The sequence below is a fragment of the Propithecus coquereli genome, unplaced genomic scaffold (genome assembly GCF_000956105.1).
Source record: "Propithecus coquereli isolate 6110/MARCELLA unplaced genomic scaffold, Pcoq_1.0 Scaffold38, whole genome shotgun sequence".
NCBI lineage: Eukaryota > Metazoa > Chordata > Mammalia > Primates > Indriidae > Propithecus > Propithecus coquereli.
In genome coordinates, this window is record NW_012149507.1 from 3,420,588 (window position 1) to 3,439,679 (window position 19,092).

Below are 19,092 nucleotides of genomic sequence, written 5' to 3' on the forward strand. Positions count from 1 at the left end.
TGACTTTCACGCTGCTTTAAAAAAAATTCCAAAGCCAACTGTTATTTATTAGATTCCATTTGTAAATCTAGAAAACCAATTCGTGTAGCTATTCCAGGATGGGAAATTTGAAACTCTTTCCCCATTTCTCTTCCAAGTTGCGCTTGCTCACGGAGCTTTCCCTGAGCAGCCTGCCTTCTCTCTTGCCTCCCTGGCCCTACCCATCAGCAACACCTCCAGATCCCCCAGGGCAGGAAGTGGCTTTCCCTGGAAAACTGCACCCATGCTGGGCAAGACCTTCATGTCTTCCTTCACTGATCTCACAGAGGGAACCTTAGAAATCAGATATGCGAGGCTGTTATAGCCCTCCTTTTCCCCTTCTCCTCCCCCTGCACCGTCCTTAGCAAGAGACATTTGAGCTCAGCAATCCTTTCCCCTCCCCTTTTCTTCCTCCTCTCTCTTCTTTTCCCTTGCTTTCCAGGTAGCTATTTTATATTATTTGGAAGGAACGACTAGTCCAATGCTATCAGTTCACAGATGAGGAACCAGAGGTCTGGAGAGGTTAACTGGCCATGCACTGGCCCCCAGTTGTGAAGGGGCGTGGGGAGGCGGTGGTACTCCGAGGAAGTCTTCCTCAGCTCCTGTGATCCCACATATTGACAGTCCTCTCACCACAACAGGGCAGGGCTCCGTGTATCCTCCAAACGTTCTGTCCCAGCCCCAGCCCCTGCCTTTCTCACCTCAGTCTCTGGGTCCAAGTTGGGGGGCCCACACCCAGTCCACTGCTGAAGTTCCTGGAGAGTGCGTCTCACTGTGCCTTTCTTCGTTATTAATTCCCAGAGAACTTGCATAGTCACTAGAAGCAGACATCTGAAATAACTCAAAACCTCCCCTAGCTTTTTACACTTTTTAACCATCAAAGTCTGGGTTCAAATAAAGCCAAATATGTAAAAACAATTTAAAACAGAACTACTCACATTGATGCAATAATAGAAGGCTTCAAATCCAAAGCCCCTTCCCCACCCCACCTTGTACCCAAGTTCTCCACAATTTGAAAACTACTGCCCATTCCTTCCCTGTTAACCAATCTAAGCTGTCTAAGAAAGAGTTCGATGATCCAGGGGGAAATTTTCTGTATCTACTCTTGATAAACCCACTTTTGATAAATCAGATAGATCAGAAAATCCTCCTAAAGCCCAAAAAATACTGGGTCACTATTCCAAGCATGGTGAGTTATCTATCCCAAGCTTGGTGAGTTTGACTAGCAGCAGCAGCTATCCCAGGCTGCAGTCCTGGTGCCCTGCCTCTCATTGAAAAGACAGCAGCGGGCTGGGTGTGATGGCTCATGTCTGTAATCCTACACGTTGCGGGAAAGAGGCAGGAAGATCACTTAAGGCCAGGAGTTCATCCTGGGCAACATAACAAGACCCCCATCTCCACAAACAATTTAAAAAGTAGCCAGACGTGGTGGCGCATGCCTGTAGTCCTAGCTACTCAGGAGACTGAGCCAGGAGGATCACTTGAACCCAGGGGTCTGAGGTTATACTGATCAATGATTGTTCCATGGCGCCCTATCCTGGGCAATTGTTTCAAAAAAAAAGAGACAGCAGTTGATCATGGGGCTCCAAGAGCTCCTGACTGACTCAGGCTGTAAAATCACTTTTGAGCTTTAAGCTCTTTAACAAATAAATTCTTATGTCACCTTCATACATTCTTCCTCAGATGTGACCCAAAAAGAGGAATCGACTTTTCTGAGAACAGACAGTCCCCTCGATTCCCAGGCTAGTGCTCTTTCCTCAGCACCACGCAGAGCATCTTTTCACCTTCATCTAATGCAGGATCCACTTTGTGTGATAATGAAGAGGGAGAAGAAGGTGATGAAGGAGGAGGAAAGGAAGAAGGAGAGAAAGAACTGTAACTTATTGAGAAAGTTCTAGATTCTTACATAGTCTTTATTGCTGGACATTTCTGGGGTAGCTGTTCTGGCCCTCATTTTATATGAAAATAAATTTGCTCAAGATTATCATGTCAATAAGTGACAGAACTGAGATTTAAACCCTGGTATGTCTGATTCCAGAATCTGTTCACTTTCTACCATATCATGCTGCCTCTGCTTCATAAATATTTCCTTTGATCTTCCTCTTGAAGGATTTTTAAATGAGAATTTATTTCAATAACAATTAAAAAAAGATTAACTATGATTTAAAAACAGGTTCTGCTTCTGTAATTAGGCATAAACCTAAATCTGGTTTGGAAAATAGCCCTGTCTGAAAACAAGTAATATATGAGATTTATTTGCAAAGTCAGATGTGTAAAAGTTTAGATTATAATAGAACAATATTATTTCATGTAAGTTTATATCTCAACTTACGAAAAAACCATGACTCAAGGCTCTTTTGCTCATTTGTTTGTTAGTTCGTTTTGCTGAGAAACAATACTATTGACCCCATCAGGCTGCCAACCTGATTGTAGTTACATTGTTCATAACACTATAAGGTTCTTATGGCTAAATAACCACTGTCTGCCCATTTAATATCCTTTGTTTGATTTAATTTTGGGATGTGTGCTTCTGTAGGAAGTAATTTCACTGAAATGATGAGGAAGTAAACTAGGAATCTTCAACCCATTTCCTCTGTAAGTTAGTATGACTTTACATTTTGTCTGCCCTTACCCTTTGGAGACCAGATGTTTATCTCTTAGTACATTGTGAGCCAGAATTCTGCTTAGTACATGAGTTTCATATATCTCAGAATGTTAACTAAATGTTTGGGAAATTCATCAGTTTTACTGTTTATTCAATTACTAGTCCAGGTTTGAAGAAAAAGATATGTTTCCCTAAAGGTCTACTCTTAGAATACCTCTTAATTACCTATAAAAGTAAAACTGAATGAGTGAGTCATGTAATATCCAATGTGGAGCAGTTACATATGTCTTTTTAGAGGTGGCTGCAGGTTTCCAATGCATAAAAAAATAGTGCTGTAGGGACTGGCAGAAGAGTTTAAAAACTAAATCCCTGTAATAGATAACAACACAGAATGGTCATATTTTTGAAATCCATCAGGATAAAGGTACCATTCTCAGTTATAAACTTGGAAGTCAATGCAATCTTCATTATCCTACTTCTTAGCTTGTTTTGGATTTTTCCTCTTGTGTCATATTGCAGATAATTCAGTGATCTAGCAAACCCTTGTTTACATGCTCTCCCCTCTTTGTTTAAGCCCAGATAAAGTTAATTTAAAATAATGGATACAATTCTTAATATGTTCCACGGTCTCTACTTTCTGCCAGTTCAATATTTTATAAAACATCCCCCATGCATAAGAATGAAATGCTAATTATTGTCTTTACAGCGACTTGTAAGGAAACAATTCACTAAAATTAAAACATGCCAATTTGATCTTATTTATGTTTTTGAAGGAGTTGTTAGATTCATGGATGAATACAAGGTAGCACTGCATGTCTTAGCTTCAACCAACAGTGAATCTGCCTGTCCCGTGTAGTCCCTTTGCATTATCTGATCCCAGAGCATATAATGAAAGATTTTGTTAAATGATTTAATAATACTGCCATTTTCAATGAGTCTTTTATTCATCTAAGATCTATTTAGTAGCTGTTTGACCCAGACTGAACGCTGGGGGAGGTGACTAGATAAAAGGGGAAAGGGAAAGACCAGTTTGGGGAAAGGAAAAGAACAGATGGATAGCTGACCACTCAGCTGGTGGGAATAAGTAAATGGCAGACAGAATTTATTCTCCAGTGGACAAAGCGATGTGGAATATTTTTTTCTGAAGTACTCAATCTCTCAAAGATGGAATATACGGTTTAGCCTGGAGGCCAAGCCCAAGCAATTTAATCTCTGGGCAGCATTTCTTAGGGCAGTCGGTGGTGTGAGGGTAAGAAAAGAGCATCCTTGTGCTCAGTGTCAGCACCAGCCGCACGACGGAATCGTGTGGATTCTGCGGACGGCAGGAGCAACATCGTGCACCCAGAGGACTTAGAGGCAGCTGGGGCCCTCCTCGGAGACCTAAACATTCACCGGTGTGAGAAGAGTGGAGATGGCAAGTTGGGAGATAACCCCAGAGAATCATGAATGGGTTTATTATTATACCAAAACCTCACTGTATCCCCAGATGATAACACCTGAGGATATAGCTATTAAATTAGGAAGATTTTTCTAACAAAGGCATCAGATCCTAAGTAAAGTGAAGAAGTTTCTTGTTATTAAAAATGTGTAATGAGAGACTAGATAAACATCTCAGGGATGCAGCAAAACACATTTCCCTATTTGGTGAAATGAGGGCAGAGGACCTCTCGGGTTCCTTTTAAATCAGATAGTCTAGTCCTGTGCTATCTGACATGGGAGCCACTAGCCATATGTGGCTATTTAAATTTCAGTGAACTAAAGTGAAATTAAAATTAAAATTCAGCTCCTCGGTCACACTAGCCACTAGTGGTCAGTAATCACATTTCCCATTATATATTAATCCAGCAAGGAAAGTTCTATTTGGCTGCATTGCTCTAGTTGTTCATTCTTTTTACTGTATTGACTTCTAGTAGATTTGGGCTTTGCCATAAAAAGGTAATACCCTAGTGTGATGTCCCAATGGTTAGAGGTGTCCGAACTGGCCGGTAGTTTTCTGTGTGCCCACACGGGGACAGGGAGGCACAGTGAGAGAGGACAGCTGCCCCGCTGGAATTTCTGTTTGTCCAGATACTCACTGTGTGGCATTAAATAAATCACTCCACCACTTGAAATTTCTCTTTCTTTGTTTTCAAAAATAGTTACCTTGTGGCGTTGTTTTGAGAAGTCAATTATATAAAGTACCTCGTTTTTCAATAAGTACAACCAATTTTTATTAGAAACATGAGGACTAACTAGCCTTGGATTTTGCCCAGATTCTCACCCACCATTTTAGTCACTCATTATGCACTGGCCATTGTGCCGGGCACGTTGTGTACGTTGTGTACGTTGTCTCCCTGAATCTTCCCATCCGTCTTGCTGTGTCCCCTCCAGATGCCTACTCTGCTCCTACTGTGTATTTTGTAGCTGACTCACCAATAGGGGACCAGGAGTACCTTGCATATTTTCATTCACACTGTGGTAGTAGTTACTGACACTATCTCTTGGACAGTAATCTGTGATTCTCTTCCTTGGTTAAGAAACAAGTCTACAAAACTTTTCTCCTCTTCACATTAATTTGTAAATTACAATGTTTTGGCACCTTTAGGAGGGGCCTCTGGGTGCAAATGGATTCGGAAATTGGCAATGCCTAGTAATATCTGCTACAGCCTGTCCTTTAGCTGGTACCATTCAGACAGAGCCTCCTCCCTCCGCCCAGACAGGCATGGTTGGCTTGTTATCTGAGACATTCCTGCCTAGTTCACATGCTTCTGCCTTTGGGCAAAGGGAAAGAACTTTCTAGAGAGGGCCTTGCAGTATTCATTATGGGTTATCCAGGACAGTGTTTTACCTTAACCCTGTTCACTGAGACCAGTGAGTCTCACACCTTTCAATTTCTCACTGAAAAATTAATGATATTGAGTTACGGGTGTCAATGTGAGACTTAAGCACGTCATTCTGAATTGCAAATATTTACCTATTTAGATAACAGGCAGTAGTCTCATGCAATAATAATCAGGATGTATTTTTTTTAAAGTAAGTCTTTTTTTAGGGGAACTGGGATTACCAAAAACATGTTGTCTGGCCTCATTTGTTTACTCACCAAACTTCAAAAGCTATAATGTCTATGCATGAAAAAAAATCTCTTAAGTATGTAGGTTTTATTGGTCTCTCTTGAAACATAAGCATCCGATGGCTTCATCTGCCACTTTTCTTCTTACTAGCTCAGTGCTCCTGTCTTGTGAGATACTATACCCTCTAATGTTTGTCATGTGAAAACTCAGTGAGCTCTTTAGAGCAGAGAGATCTTACTCTAGACAATGTTGAGTTTATTAGGTCTAGATTCCTCTTTGCCTTTGAGTTACATATTTGCTGCTTCTATTTTATTTGAAATTTTTATTATTCTCTTTACAGTAAAATACCAATTCTTCATATCAGTTAAAATCCCCTTCCAGTATCTATATTGTAAATACACACATTTTACACATTTGCAATTAGTATTATACATATTTTGTCCTTTGTTGTAAATAATATAATTTTTAATTCAAACACTTGTGAGCACTAAGTATGTGACAGGTGCTCTGTTAAAGGCTGGGAATATGAAGTTGAAAAGACATGACTCTTGCCCCCAAGGAGCTCACTTACCTGGGCAGAGAGAGGTACTGATGGTGAGAATTTTTTAATAGGAGAAAACTATAGAATTGCCCAGACTTAGAGATTGAATGACTGAGGTGTCAAGAAAGAGAAGAGTAGAAATGACTATCAGTTTATGGTTTGAAAAATGGGGTGCATGTCAGTAATTTCAACTGAGATACAGGGAAAAGAATAAGTTTAGATGGAGAGGATGGTTTAGTTCTAGACACCCTGGATCTGATGTGCCTGTAATGTATCCAGTGGAAGATATCCCATAGACAAATTTTCATTGATTCAAATACTATTTGGCAAGTTATTACAGCAAACCAGACAAGAAATGACTGTGTTCGGACTAGGGTAGAAGCAATAAAGATGGAGAGAAGAAAAGGTACCTTTCTACCCTATCTTAAAGGTGTCAGATTGGTCAGGAATGGGGAGAGACAGACAAGGAAGAGAGAAAAGTGAAGGCAGCTGGGTTTCTGATGCTGGAGTTCAGGGAGGTATGTGGACTGGAGAAAGGTGGTGGGGGCTATAACACAGGAGGTTGAGAGGCGTTTGAGAGTGAATGAGGACACATTGGGGTGTGGGTATGGGCAGAAAATGAGGCAGTACAGGCCAGTTTCCTGGGCTACACAAACAGGAAGCAAACAGAGAGCGATAATAAAGGAAAGATAGAAGGAAATCAGAAAGCATGGAAACAAAGGGAGAAGAGAATTTCAAGAAACAGGAAAAGTTCAACCAAGTCAACTACCAAAGAGTGGTCCAGTCCAGACAGGGAATGAAAAGCCTATCAGTGAACTTGGCAATTAGGAAGTAACTATTGCATTTGCCAGTAGTTTCCTTAATGTGATGGGGTAGAAATCATTTTGTATCATTGTGATAAATACTTATGATTTTTAATAATAGCCTATCATTTTAATGAAAATATGTATAGCTATTAAAGTATGCAAATACACCATGGCTAGAATACTCATTTCTCAATTATTTGGCATTCGAATTTTTAACAGTTTTTCACCATTATGACTAATGCCATAAATGTTATTTTTAATAAAAGGCTAAAATTCTTTCTTGTTAGTATTCCCAAATATTATGCACCATCTTTCCATTTGAAGAAAGAAGTGCAAGTAAATCTTAGCCTCTTAAAATAATTTAAATATTCTAATCTTGAGTAATTATTCTGCAGAGACATTTTTTGCTCTTTCTGCTATTTCCAGATGGAGACATCGCAAATGTCTGGGCTGTTGTCTAACCAGAGCGCACATTTCTACAGGAAGCATTTTTTCATAATGTATATGGACATCCTCTGTCGATGCAGAATTATAGAATATAATACTCCGTACATGAATCAGCTTTCTTTCTTTATACTATAAACAACTTTATACCCATTAGTAATAGGTTTCTTCAGTTTTGAATGACCAATTTCCCACCTATTAGCTATTTTTGTTGACCTCACTTCACTAGAGTTCCTCAATCTAAGTTTAATTTTAGCAATCACAATTCTCTCATCTAATTAACAAAAAAACTGGGCCACTGCCTCAGTGTCCTGCATTCAACCTTATTTTGACTGGCAATTTTCTAATAATTTCTCCTGTGTTCTACCCCTGTACTTAAAGTAGTGGTTTCTGTTCTACGGAGTTCATTCTCTTTCTCCAGTTCTCTTTGCTCTCATTCCGTTTCTCTCATATTTCTTTCCCTCCCCACTCTTATTTACTTAGCAACCTATCCAGATCTTTTACTGTTACAAACACCTCAATAAGCGTCCACCTACTTATTTAGGAGAAACTCCTGGAAGTAGACAAGCCAGGCCAGTGGCCGTGCAAAATGTTAAGGCTCTCTGCACATGTTACCAAATGATATCTAGAAAGGTTGTCTGACTGTTCACCCCAGTAACACTTCCCAGTCCTGACACTCCCTGTAGAAAATTCTTCTTTACCGTGAATCCAAATCCACCTCCTATTTACTTGGTTGTAGAACGACATGAAATGTATCCAGTTACTCCCATGAAATGTATCCAGTTACTCCTCCATGTGGCAGACCTTCAAATGTTCAATGAAAACCCTTATTTGCCCCTTAAGTCTTAATCATTCCCCCTTCAACAGACCTAGTTCCTTCAGCAGTTCTTTAAGACCAGACCTCAAAGCACTTTCAGCATCCCAGTTGACAAATTGTATCTTGTCCCAAGCAAGGTAACATTCCTCTTAGCCTATGGTATAATTGTTTGAACAATATTTCACTTGGCTCTGGACTTCACAGCTTTCAGTGAAAATCTTTGGACTACACAAGTACCAGCTTGTTCAGCTGCCATGTCAAACCTGTCTCACACTCAGCTAAAATGTCTAGGATAATTTTTTCATGTAAACTCATACTGACATTTTTCCCCATCTTGTTCGGTACACTTGAGTGGTTTACTGCAATGTAAAATATTATATGTATCTTTAGTAAATGTTATTATGTAGACATGAGTACATCTTTCTTGCCCAGGCCCACTGGGTACTGATGTGTAGGTTGTGCACTGCCTAACTCCAGGGAGAATCACTGATATTAGTAGTGCTCTTAGTATTACTTATTTATTTCTACAATTTTCCAGCAAATGGCAGTAGAATCTTGAGGAAGGGACAGCTTGTTTCTAATTCCCCCACCTAAAAGTGCCATATGAACTACAAAAAAATAATGTTTTCACTGTCAAAATTGGGGAATATGAAATCTGAAATCCAATATTTTAAATATCTTCCCAAGATGTTATTTATATATTGTAAATCTCATAATTATGTCTAATATATCATCATCGAAGTTGACAATTCAAAAAAAAAAGTTCAGAATACAGCCAAAAAGAAAGGCTAATGTATCCCACTGGAAACTATCCTATACTTTGTCATGAAATTATTTTATACTATTTAGGGAAGGTCATTCAAACAGTTTGTGAATCTCCTATCCAGCCCACATTTCTTTATTTTGTTTAAAAGTATATCATTTCATTGTAGATATTATCAAGTAGGAGGGGTTCATAGAGTTAATATATATTTATTGATTGGGTAAATTTTATGAAATACATGAGAACTTGGGGAAGATAATAAAAATCACCCAGAAATAATGACTGTTAAAAAGTTTGTGTTGTTGCTGTTCTTTGAAAAGACTGATAATATTGATAAACCTCTGAATAAATTCACCAAGGCAGGGAAGGAAGCACAACATAAACACCGTTAGGAAGGAAAAAGAGGACATGGATATATATCCAGTAAATATTAAATATTATATCTATCATACAAAAAGAACAGAAACAAGCTTCATATGAATACATGTTGAATATTCCTACACTGAAAATCTGAAATCTGAAATGCTCTGAAATCCAAAACTTTTGGGGAGCCGACATAATACTCAAGAGCATTTCAAATTTTGGATTTTCAGATTAAAGATGCTGAACCAGTGAGATGCAAATGTAATCATGTGTCAATTAACAACAGGGACACATTCTGAGAAATGCATCATAAGGCAATCTCATTGTGTGAACATCAGAGTGTACTTTACACAAACCTAGATGGTATAGCCTACTAAACACCTAAGATATATAGTACAGCCTATTGCTGCTAGGCTACAAACCTGTACAGCATGTTACTCTACTGAATACTATAGGCAGTTGTAAGACAGTGGTAAGTATTTATGTACCTAAATACATCTAAATATGGAAAAGGGACAATAAAAATACAATATTATAATTTTATAGGACCACTATCTTATATTGAGTCATCATTCACCAAAACCTTATTAGGTGCTTGACTATCTTCCAAAATAAGAAAAAAATCTGAAATCAGAAACACTTTGGTTTCAAGCATTTTGGATAACGAATATTCAACCTGTACGTTGAAAACTTAAGTGCTTGGTTCCCTGCATAAATAAATTGTTCAAAACCCAAAAAAAACAGAAACTTTGAATACCTTTATAACATATTAAGAAACTGACACATTAGTTTAAAATTTACTCAGGAAAAAAAAAAAGACCAGATCCAGCTAGTTTTATGAAACCTGTGAAATTCTTCTAGAGATCAGAATAACAAAAAAGATGCCTAATTTGTTTTAGAATTTAATATGGTCTTAAACCAGACAAGGGCAATTTAAGAAAGAAAAATTTTAATGCCATTTCTTTCATGAATTTATGCAAAAATTTTTAATAAACTTAGGAATAAAATGAAACAATTAAAAATAATGTAAAATAGCAAGGCCAGATGGCATTTATTTAGGAACAAAAGGAAGGCTTACCATTAGAAGATAGTCACATAATTCATAGCGCAAAGAGGTTAAAAGAAAAACACATATGTCTAACTCAATATATGCGTAAAAGATATTTCAAAATATTCAACAGCCAGTAATGATGTAACAACAAAAATCTATAACACATTAGGAACAGAAAAAAATTCTTAAAGTGTATCTTTATATAGCCAACAGGAACGTCATGTCATATTGTATCATTAACATATTCTTTTTTAAGTTCAGAAATAAGACAATAAACCCCTTCTAAAATGTATTGACCTAGGTTTTTGGCCTTAGTTCTGACATTTTGACATTTTTCTGTTGAATTCATATTAATGAATAGCTTCTCCCTTAGTGTTTCCCCTTAGACGTATTGAGTAATATTACCCAAATTCTGGCATATTCAAAGCTGTCTTTTTCTTTGAGTCTTGACACTTGAAGGAGAGCTTAACTAAACAGAAAATCCTTGGATCCTGCCTTCTTTTCTTGGTATCTCATAGATACTGCTCCACCGTGGGCTAGGGTTAAATGTTCTGTGGATAAGTCTGATGTCAACCTCATTTTCTCTTTCTTAAACTGATTTTATCTTTTTGCCTGACTACTAAAGGATTCTTTCCAAAACTTTCTCTGGTATATATCTTTGCGTTGACCATTCTGGATGACTTTTTCACTGATACGATAGATTTAAGGCTTTTTTATTTTTAAATTGTTTTCTTGAATTATATTTCAAGATAATTATTCTATTCCATTGTTTTGGCTTTTCTTCTTCAGAAATTACAGCTATTATGTCAGATTTCCTTTGCCTGGATTCAAAGCAGGATTTCCCTCTAACCCTTTATCTTTTGTATCTCTGTATCATTTATTTGCTTTTTTTACTTTTATCTTTTATGTCCCTTCCTTTGCCTTCAATTCTGCCAGTTCCTGTTTCATATCCTCCAGCAATCTGCCAGTAACCTCCTGTTGTCTTCTTATTTCTTCTTCCTGGACTTCTTATAATTCTTCTTTGTGACCTTTCTTTATTGCTGTAATTGCTTCATTAATTATTGGTTTAATTAGTAATGGAATGTTGGGTTATATTTTAATCTTCTTTGTGACAACATAATTTTCAGGTGAGTTTTCATTATTTACAAGAAATTTGTGTCTGTTTTTTTCGTATTTCATATAGTATCTGCATGTGTATTGCTTTTATGTTACTCCTATGGGAGTGAGTTGCCTTTTCCTAGAAAATCAGAAGAAGGTTCCCGTGGAGGGAATAGAGGGGAGTAGGTTTCTAAGCATTTGGGGCTTCCTCTTCTGCTACTGCTGCTGCTGCAGTTGTAAATTGTCTCTCTGTGATATGATGCATCTATGTAGTCGTGCATCCTCTGACGCTTTGAACCAAACCTAGTTCTGTTCTTCCTCACTTTACTTCATGGGTCACCCCACAGGCTGCCTGTCCCATGGGAACATAAATGTTACTGTCACATTCAGAAACACTTCTAGAATTTTTCTAACTGTTGATGAGATTTGCCATTCACCCTCCTCTGGCAACATTAATCCCAGTCCTTCCCACAGCACTCCCCTCTTAGGTGAAGGTCCTCACGTTTGGGGAATGCATATTCAACAGAGGTTCCTGGGCTCTCCCGGGTGTAGGACCCTTCAAACCTCCCATTTACCGACCGCAGTGTCCTGACTGCCCTCCTTGCCTTTCTGCCTGACTCGGACTTCGGAGTTTGTGGATTTTCTGCTGGTTTTGTTGCAAATGTAATTTGTGGGTATTTCTCTTCATTTTGTTCTATTATTATTATTGTTGTTTGGAATGGATTCCAGGAGAAGTGAGAAAATCCAGTTCCTGCAAAAACTAATCTTGTTAAGATTTTAAAATATTTTCTCCTGGTTTTTTTTTTTTTTTTTTGTGAAGATGATTTTGCATAAGGAATCTCAGGGTATATGTCTACCTATCAACCAAGTTAATCTTCAAAAGTAAAAATAAAGCACAGTCAGCTTAGCATACTGTTGCTTACCAAACCCAGGCCGCTTCTCTCAGTGTTCACAGACCTTCCATTTCGTAGCCTGTTCTAGGAGGATGCTGAGTTGTAAAGTCAAGCCTATCAAGCCATTATATACAGAACAGATCTTTGTGAAGATTCAAAAGTCTTGCCTGTCTTTTGCCATCACCATTTCTTTTTAACAATTTTCAGGTTACCCATGTTGATTCCAGGGTCCCACCCAAAAGTTCTCTGAGTTCTAATTTGTCAGGCACAAAAATGTAAGCTTAATGTTTTTAGGTGTGCCTTCTTTTTAAAAAGAAAACTGTCTTAATTGGGAAAATTAAATTATTAATCTAAAGTGTCTTACAATATTTTAAATCAACATACTAATTTTCTAAGCAAAATGTGTGTTCGAGTAAAAGTGGGTCTGTGTACTATAGCGGCATCACAGCCACATCGACAAGGGAAAGCTGTAGAATGGTCAGATGTATACACAAAGTTCTCGTACTGACACCCTACATGAAACACATGCTTTAAAGTATTTTGCTGGTAGCAGTTATGCTATCATTACCCTCTGGCCACAGCCTACCAATTTTAGAGCTCTACCATTCATGCATTCATTCAAAAAGTATTTATTAAATGCCTGCCATTGCTAGGTCCTATGTAAAGGCAAATGACACAACGATGATCAGAAACAAGCATGGTTCCTACTCTCCTGCTGCTTCCTGTCCAGTGGTGAGATAAACATTCCCAAATCAATCACACAATGAATATGAGTTTACTACCATGGTAAGGGGCTATTGTTGAATTATTCTGGGAGCTCTTTCCTGGTTCTCTGGCAGTGAACTGTCTATATTCAGGGCTGTCCCTTTCTTCATTAGGAGAATCATGACTGAATTCAGCTTTCCACAGGACTAGGGCCCCCATGGATTCTAGGGTGTAGGCAACTGGTATTTTTTAGTATTCCCCTAAACATCTAGCACCTATGATTAGATGTAGGGTCCCTGATCCCAAAACATTTATTCCCTGCCTTCTCTCCATGCAATGCGCAACAGGGAGTCAGATCTGTACATGGTGAGTTTAACTAAGTGAAAGATTATCCCAAGTGATGCTTTGCTCAATACCGACAGAGGAGATTATGTAATAACATGTTGACTTGAGAAGTTCAGCAAAGCATGCCCTAGGAATTAATGATTGGGATAAGATCTAAAGGAAAAGCTAGAGTAAATTAGACAATGAGCCAAGGGAATGTCTCAAGTAAAAAGAAGAGTATATACAAAGACAGGAAGAGACAAAAGGGTCAGAAATGAATCTAGTGTGGCTGGATCACCAATATGGTGCAAGATGAGTCTGGAAAGATACACAGGACCATATCACGCAGGGCCCAGGAGGTCGTGTTTAACATTTGAGTCATTGTATCCTTGTTTCTGGGTGTGGGAGGAGTGGAGAAAGCAGATACCAACTTTTGCCTTCTGACAACATCCCTTTGGGTAGAGTGAAAAGAGAAGTACAATTAAAGAGGAAAACCAGTTAGAAGACAAGGATAGTATTCCAGGTGAAAGGAAATGGTGGCTGGGACTAGGATGGTGACCGTGACAGAGAGGCAAGTGGGTAGTGTCCAGAGATTCCAAATCAACAGTACTTGGTAATGTGGAGGGAGAGAGAGGGAAGTGTCCAGAAGGGTACCTGTGCTTCTTACTTTCATAAAAGACGGTGGTGGTTCCATCCACTGACGTAGAGAGCTCTAGAGGAAGACAGGGGAGGCAGGGAGAGTTTGACTCTGCAGGTGCTCTGTGTGCAGTGACTTGAAGTATCTAAGTGAAGTTATCAAGTAGCTGAAGCTCATGCAGCAGTTCTGGAATGAGAATGTGTAATACATTGATGAGTCATCTGCATCAAAGAGGTTTTCCTGGGGTTCGACACTCTTTTCACCATGCTCCTCCTTTACCCTTTTGAAGTGAAGATCCTGCCCTTTGATAGAGAAAACTGTAGGGAAATAAAAGTTTGAGAGTTTGGTATTTATCCCCTTCTCCCTCCTCCCCACTGCTCCTCCCCATCATCATCTGTTCACATTGCGCCATCTGGAACAAGCCTTGGGACTTTCCTTGTTCTTCTATTCGTTCCAAGCCATCTCTTGTAAAAGGCTTTTTTTTATTACTGTCCCTGACTCTTTTTTTTGATTCATGAACCTCATTTCGTTCTGGGCTCTAGCCTTTTGGTGCACTTCGCATGGACAGTCATTGCTCACCTGTAATCTTCCGTGAGTGTGAACTCAGCTCTCAGGTTTATAACAAGTTTCGTTCATTTGAACACTTCAGAACCCTCATTGTGCAGTTGGTTTCTTTACAGGCTCGCCTCTTCTCATCTGGACTACTTCGTATCATTTTTGCTGTAATTAAGTTTTGTGATCCTACCTTCCCCCTTGAGTCAGTCATCTGCCCTTTCATGTCATCTGGTCAGAAACTCTCCCCCTCCTCATTCTCCTCCTTCTTTCCCTTCCTCTTCCCTCTCCTTCCTCCCCTTCCCCTTTATTCCCTTCTTCCTCTTTCTCTTTTTTCTCTTGCTCCCACTTTTGCTGATTTGGGGGTTTTTTAAATTGAAAACTAACCACAATAAGACATCAGCACGAATGGTGCTTTAGGTATGTCTACAGCTGTCCAGTCCTCAAGAGCATCCCACATTTAGGGTCATTCTTTCTCTTCCCCATCTCTCCCCATCTCCCTTTTATAGAATTTATTACACATGACTAATTCATATAAGTATATGACAATGTTTCTATGCAAATTAATTTTATAACTATTCTATAATTATTATATTATTATCTTTTTTCCAGAAAACAGAACTGATTTTATTACACCAATGTAATCCTGATGCCAAAACAAGGCAAAGATATTACAAGAAAAGAAATTTACTAACCCATCTCCCTTATGAAATAGACATACAAGCCCTTAACAAATTGAATCCATCAATATATAAAAAGGGTAATACATCATGAGCAAATGAATTTTATGCTAGTGATACAAAGTTGATTTAACATTCACAAATCAATGTAATTCACTGTGGTAGAATAAATTTTTTATTGAAATATTACTCACCCATTCAAAGTGTATAACTCAATGGTTTTAGTATATTCACCGAGTTGTGCAACCAGCACCCAAATCTCAGCTAAAAACATTTTCATCACCCTGATAAGAAACCCGGTACCCATTAAGCAGTCACTTCCCAGTACTCTCACCCCAGGCCCAGGGCAACCACTAATCTACTTTCTGTCTCTGTAGATTCTGCCTATTCCGGACATTTCATATAGATATGAAAAGTTTGCCAATATGTGATCTTTTGTGACTGGCTTCTTTCAATTAGCATACTATTTTCAATATGCATCCATGTTATAGTTTGTATCAATAACTTATTTCTTTTTAACGCCAAATAATATTCCATTATATGGATATACTATATTTTTTAATCTATTCATTAATTGATGGATGTTGGGGTTGTTTCCACTTTTTGGCTGTTGTGAATAATGGTGCTATGAACATTTGCGTACAAGTTTTTGTATAGATGCTTGTTTTCATTTCACCTGGTATATGCCTAAGGGTGTAATCATTGGGTCATCTGGTAACACTACGCTTAACATTTTGAGACAAACCAATCATTTAATTATGCCTTTTTTATCATTTCTTATCAAATGCAGCCATGCTCTTACTAATTCAGGAAAGGAGAGTTTTGGGGCTTGGTTTTGCATAGTGACAAAGGCAAGAAAATTTAAAAGTCTTTGCTCTAAACTAAAATTGTCTTGTCGGGTGACATGGTTCTTGTCCATCGATAACCTGGAACTGACCTTGCTGATTGTGGTTGCGGAGTCCACTTGGTAAAGCTGGATTTTAATCAATGCTGCCCACTCAGATTTTATGAAGTAAAGCACCTAGAAGAGGAAGCTACAATAAGCCCCATCTAGAAATGAGACACACACACACACACAAACACTTAAAACAAATTTTGGGGGGGGATGTTTCTCTACGGAAGTCAATTTTTTAAAAATGAAAAGTATTTGCCAAGAGGTTTCTAAAACATGTTTAATTCTTTTTAAGAAAAAAGTTAATTATTGAGAAATGTTACTTAGCTTTTTTTCTAGATCCCTGAAGCCTCTCTGTTTGTTAGCTGTCTGAATGTTGTGTCCAGTTTGTGTGTGTGGCGCACACACTTCAACTTTGTAAAATGCGTTTGTCTTCCCATCACTAGTCAGACAATCAGGCATTTTTTTTTAACAAGTTGCAGAGATCACTCCCCCACGTGGACTTCTGCTTGACAAAACTTAGGTTACCCCCTTACGTGCTGCAAAGTGAATCAACAGCCCGAGAATCCCCTGAGACCATAAGAGAGAGCAATGGCATTTTGCTGGGGCAGTGAGCGTGCAGGACACCACAACCACAACTGCTGTGCACAATTGCACTGGCTTAAAAATCTGCATCCAGTATTCACTTAAGTGTCATTCTTCAGTTATAAGATTTGATTTCATTAAGTATTTTCATATGAATGAAAATGTAAAGTTGCGAGTCTTGAGTTGTGAGCCCTGGCCAATCACTGTCCCCCCACCCCCAAGCCCTGTGTTTACTGCCTCACTCAACCACTTTGCCTCGGCAAATCATAGGGAGAAGCTAAATGCTCTCAGCTGCACTACACCAAATCAAAGCTGAGATGAATAATGAACTTAATTTTCCATAAAGACCTTCTGTTTGGCATTCCGGCTAATAAGGTAAGCTAATAGCAATTGTAGTCTATGGAAAGGGAAAGAAATAGTTTTTCTGTGTGCTTGATTTCTGTGCTAATTCATCATTTTTCTCGCTGGAGTTAATTTCATGTTTCGTGATGTCTGTAAATTTGAGATGAACAATGTTATCAAGAGTACCCCCAATGTACCCTCTTCCTCCGATTCGGTTGCTTTTGGTACTTGCTGGGTTAAGGGAGAAATCCAGCCTTCTAGTAAGAATGAAATCTGTAGATTAATGTTTTTGTCATCCATAGTGCAGAGTGAATTTAGTTAAACAGCAGAATATTTGGAGACAGCAAAGACAGGCTAAATTATTTAAGTACTGATTATTGAATATATTTAGCATGATATAGTGTAAACTGATGTTGAATTTGCTCTAAAGAATGCAGAATACATACATCATGTTGGTTTCTGAATCGTTTCACTTCTAAGTACATGTTATTCTAGAGAAAGCAGTAATTTTCAATTGCTAAAATTATTCCACAGCTTCGGTTTAGGTGAGTTTTATTTTGTAAGATTGGATTTTTAAAATAGCAGCATACTGGTAGTGTGAATTTTGTTATTACTTTTTTGATTTACCATGGCTGCAAAGATTTCTGGTTCATGTGGAAAATGTAGTTGTCCCCTAAGTTGATGGAATTAGAAACCATCTGATCTCTCTGGGAATTTTATTGCTATGTTGGATACTATATCTCAAAAACAAGAAGTGATGAGACAATTACTAGATTGGCTTCGCTTTTTGTAGTATAGCTTTTTGGTGTTTAACATGGATGTTTTTATTTCAGTCAGATCGTAGCTCAAATCCCTGAAACTAGCAAAGGTTTAGCAAGACTGGGAAGAAAAATATAATCTTTTCTTTTCTAAAAGAATAACAAAAATGGAAAATATAATTAAGATTTATGTTTTCAGGCATTCTGGGCTGCCATGTCACCTGAAAATCAGAGACTCTATACTCTCAAAGTAGGTGACCTCAAAAGATATTTCAGAAGGTCTGTTCAAAAACAGCCAAAGTATGTGGGAAATTTTGGAGAAACGGGGAGGAAATGTTCTTCCTATTCTCACTGTCTCATCTTCATATTCTGTTTTTATGCGAGAGAAATGGGCTGTGGGCACCGGGTATTTTTGTTTCATGGAAGTCTTCAAACATCACAATCAGACTTTTATAGATAAGGAAGAACATTTATTTCCTCCGTTCACAATGTTTGTTTCTCCTAGAAGTATGAACGAATGTTAAGGGTTTGAGCACAAGTATTTAGCTACCACTAATGACTGACTTCCACCTGAAATATTATCTAGAGTTCACCTAAAAATTTAGACGTTTCTCTTGAAATGCCTCTTATTCCAGTAAACCTTCAAGAAGTAGGAGTGTGGCATTTTAGTCTATCGCAATTAATTTTTAAGAATAAGACAGACATATGTTACCTGCTCATACTTCAAGCTTTTAAAATTTCGCAGCTACTCTTTGTTTGTGGAAGTATATTGGAAGCTCAAATGTGGGTGGTTGTGTTGGATTTGAAAGGTGCTCATTTTATTTTCCTCTTTTCCCCCTTCCCTTCTCACACCTCATCACTCCAGACCATTCTTGGCTGGCTCCCATGCACTTCTGTGCTTATTTAAGTCTGCTATTTTCCCCATTTCCTTTCTTCCCAGTATTACTAATCTAGAACCTATGGGTTGCCCTATGTTCATTTTAAATCTTGCAGAAACAAACCAGAAGACAAATGTTTGTTGTTGTCTTCTATTTCCTGCCATTTGTACAATAAGAAGACTTTCATACCAGTATGACTTTTGAATCCACGACTGCCACCTCAAACCAACTTGATGATGAAAGTGTGCAAGGCTCTTTGGCCAGCATCTTTTTTTTTTTTTTTTTTTTTG

The 19,092-nt window shown here is 38.2% G+C and overlaps 1 protein-coding gene across 8 annotated transcripts in view; it reads left to right on the forward strand.

Annotated features, from left to right (window-relative positions):
* Positions 1-19,092, forward strand: part of DLGAP1 (discs, large (Drosophila) homolog-associated protein 1) — a 341,764-nt gene that overhangs the window by 11,982 nt on the left and 310,690 nt on the right. For 2 of the 8 annotated variants that reach the window (XM_012652096.1, XM_012652098.1), the window contains exon 1: positions 17,073-17,199. The exons of the other annotated variants lie outside the window; for them this stretch is intronic. In XM_012652096.1, coding sequence (XP_012507550.1) covers positions 17,149-17,199 — 51 coding nt within the window. In that variant the 5' untranslated portion in view covers positions 17,073-17,148. Of the gene's footprint in view, positions 1-17,072; positions 17,200-19,092 lie in introns of those variants that run through there. 8 annotated transcript variants of the gene reach the window in all.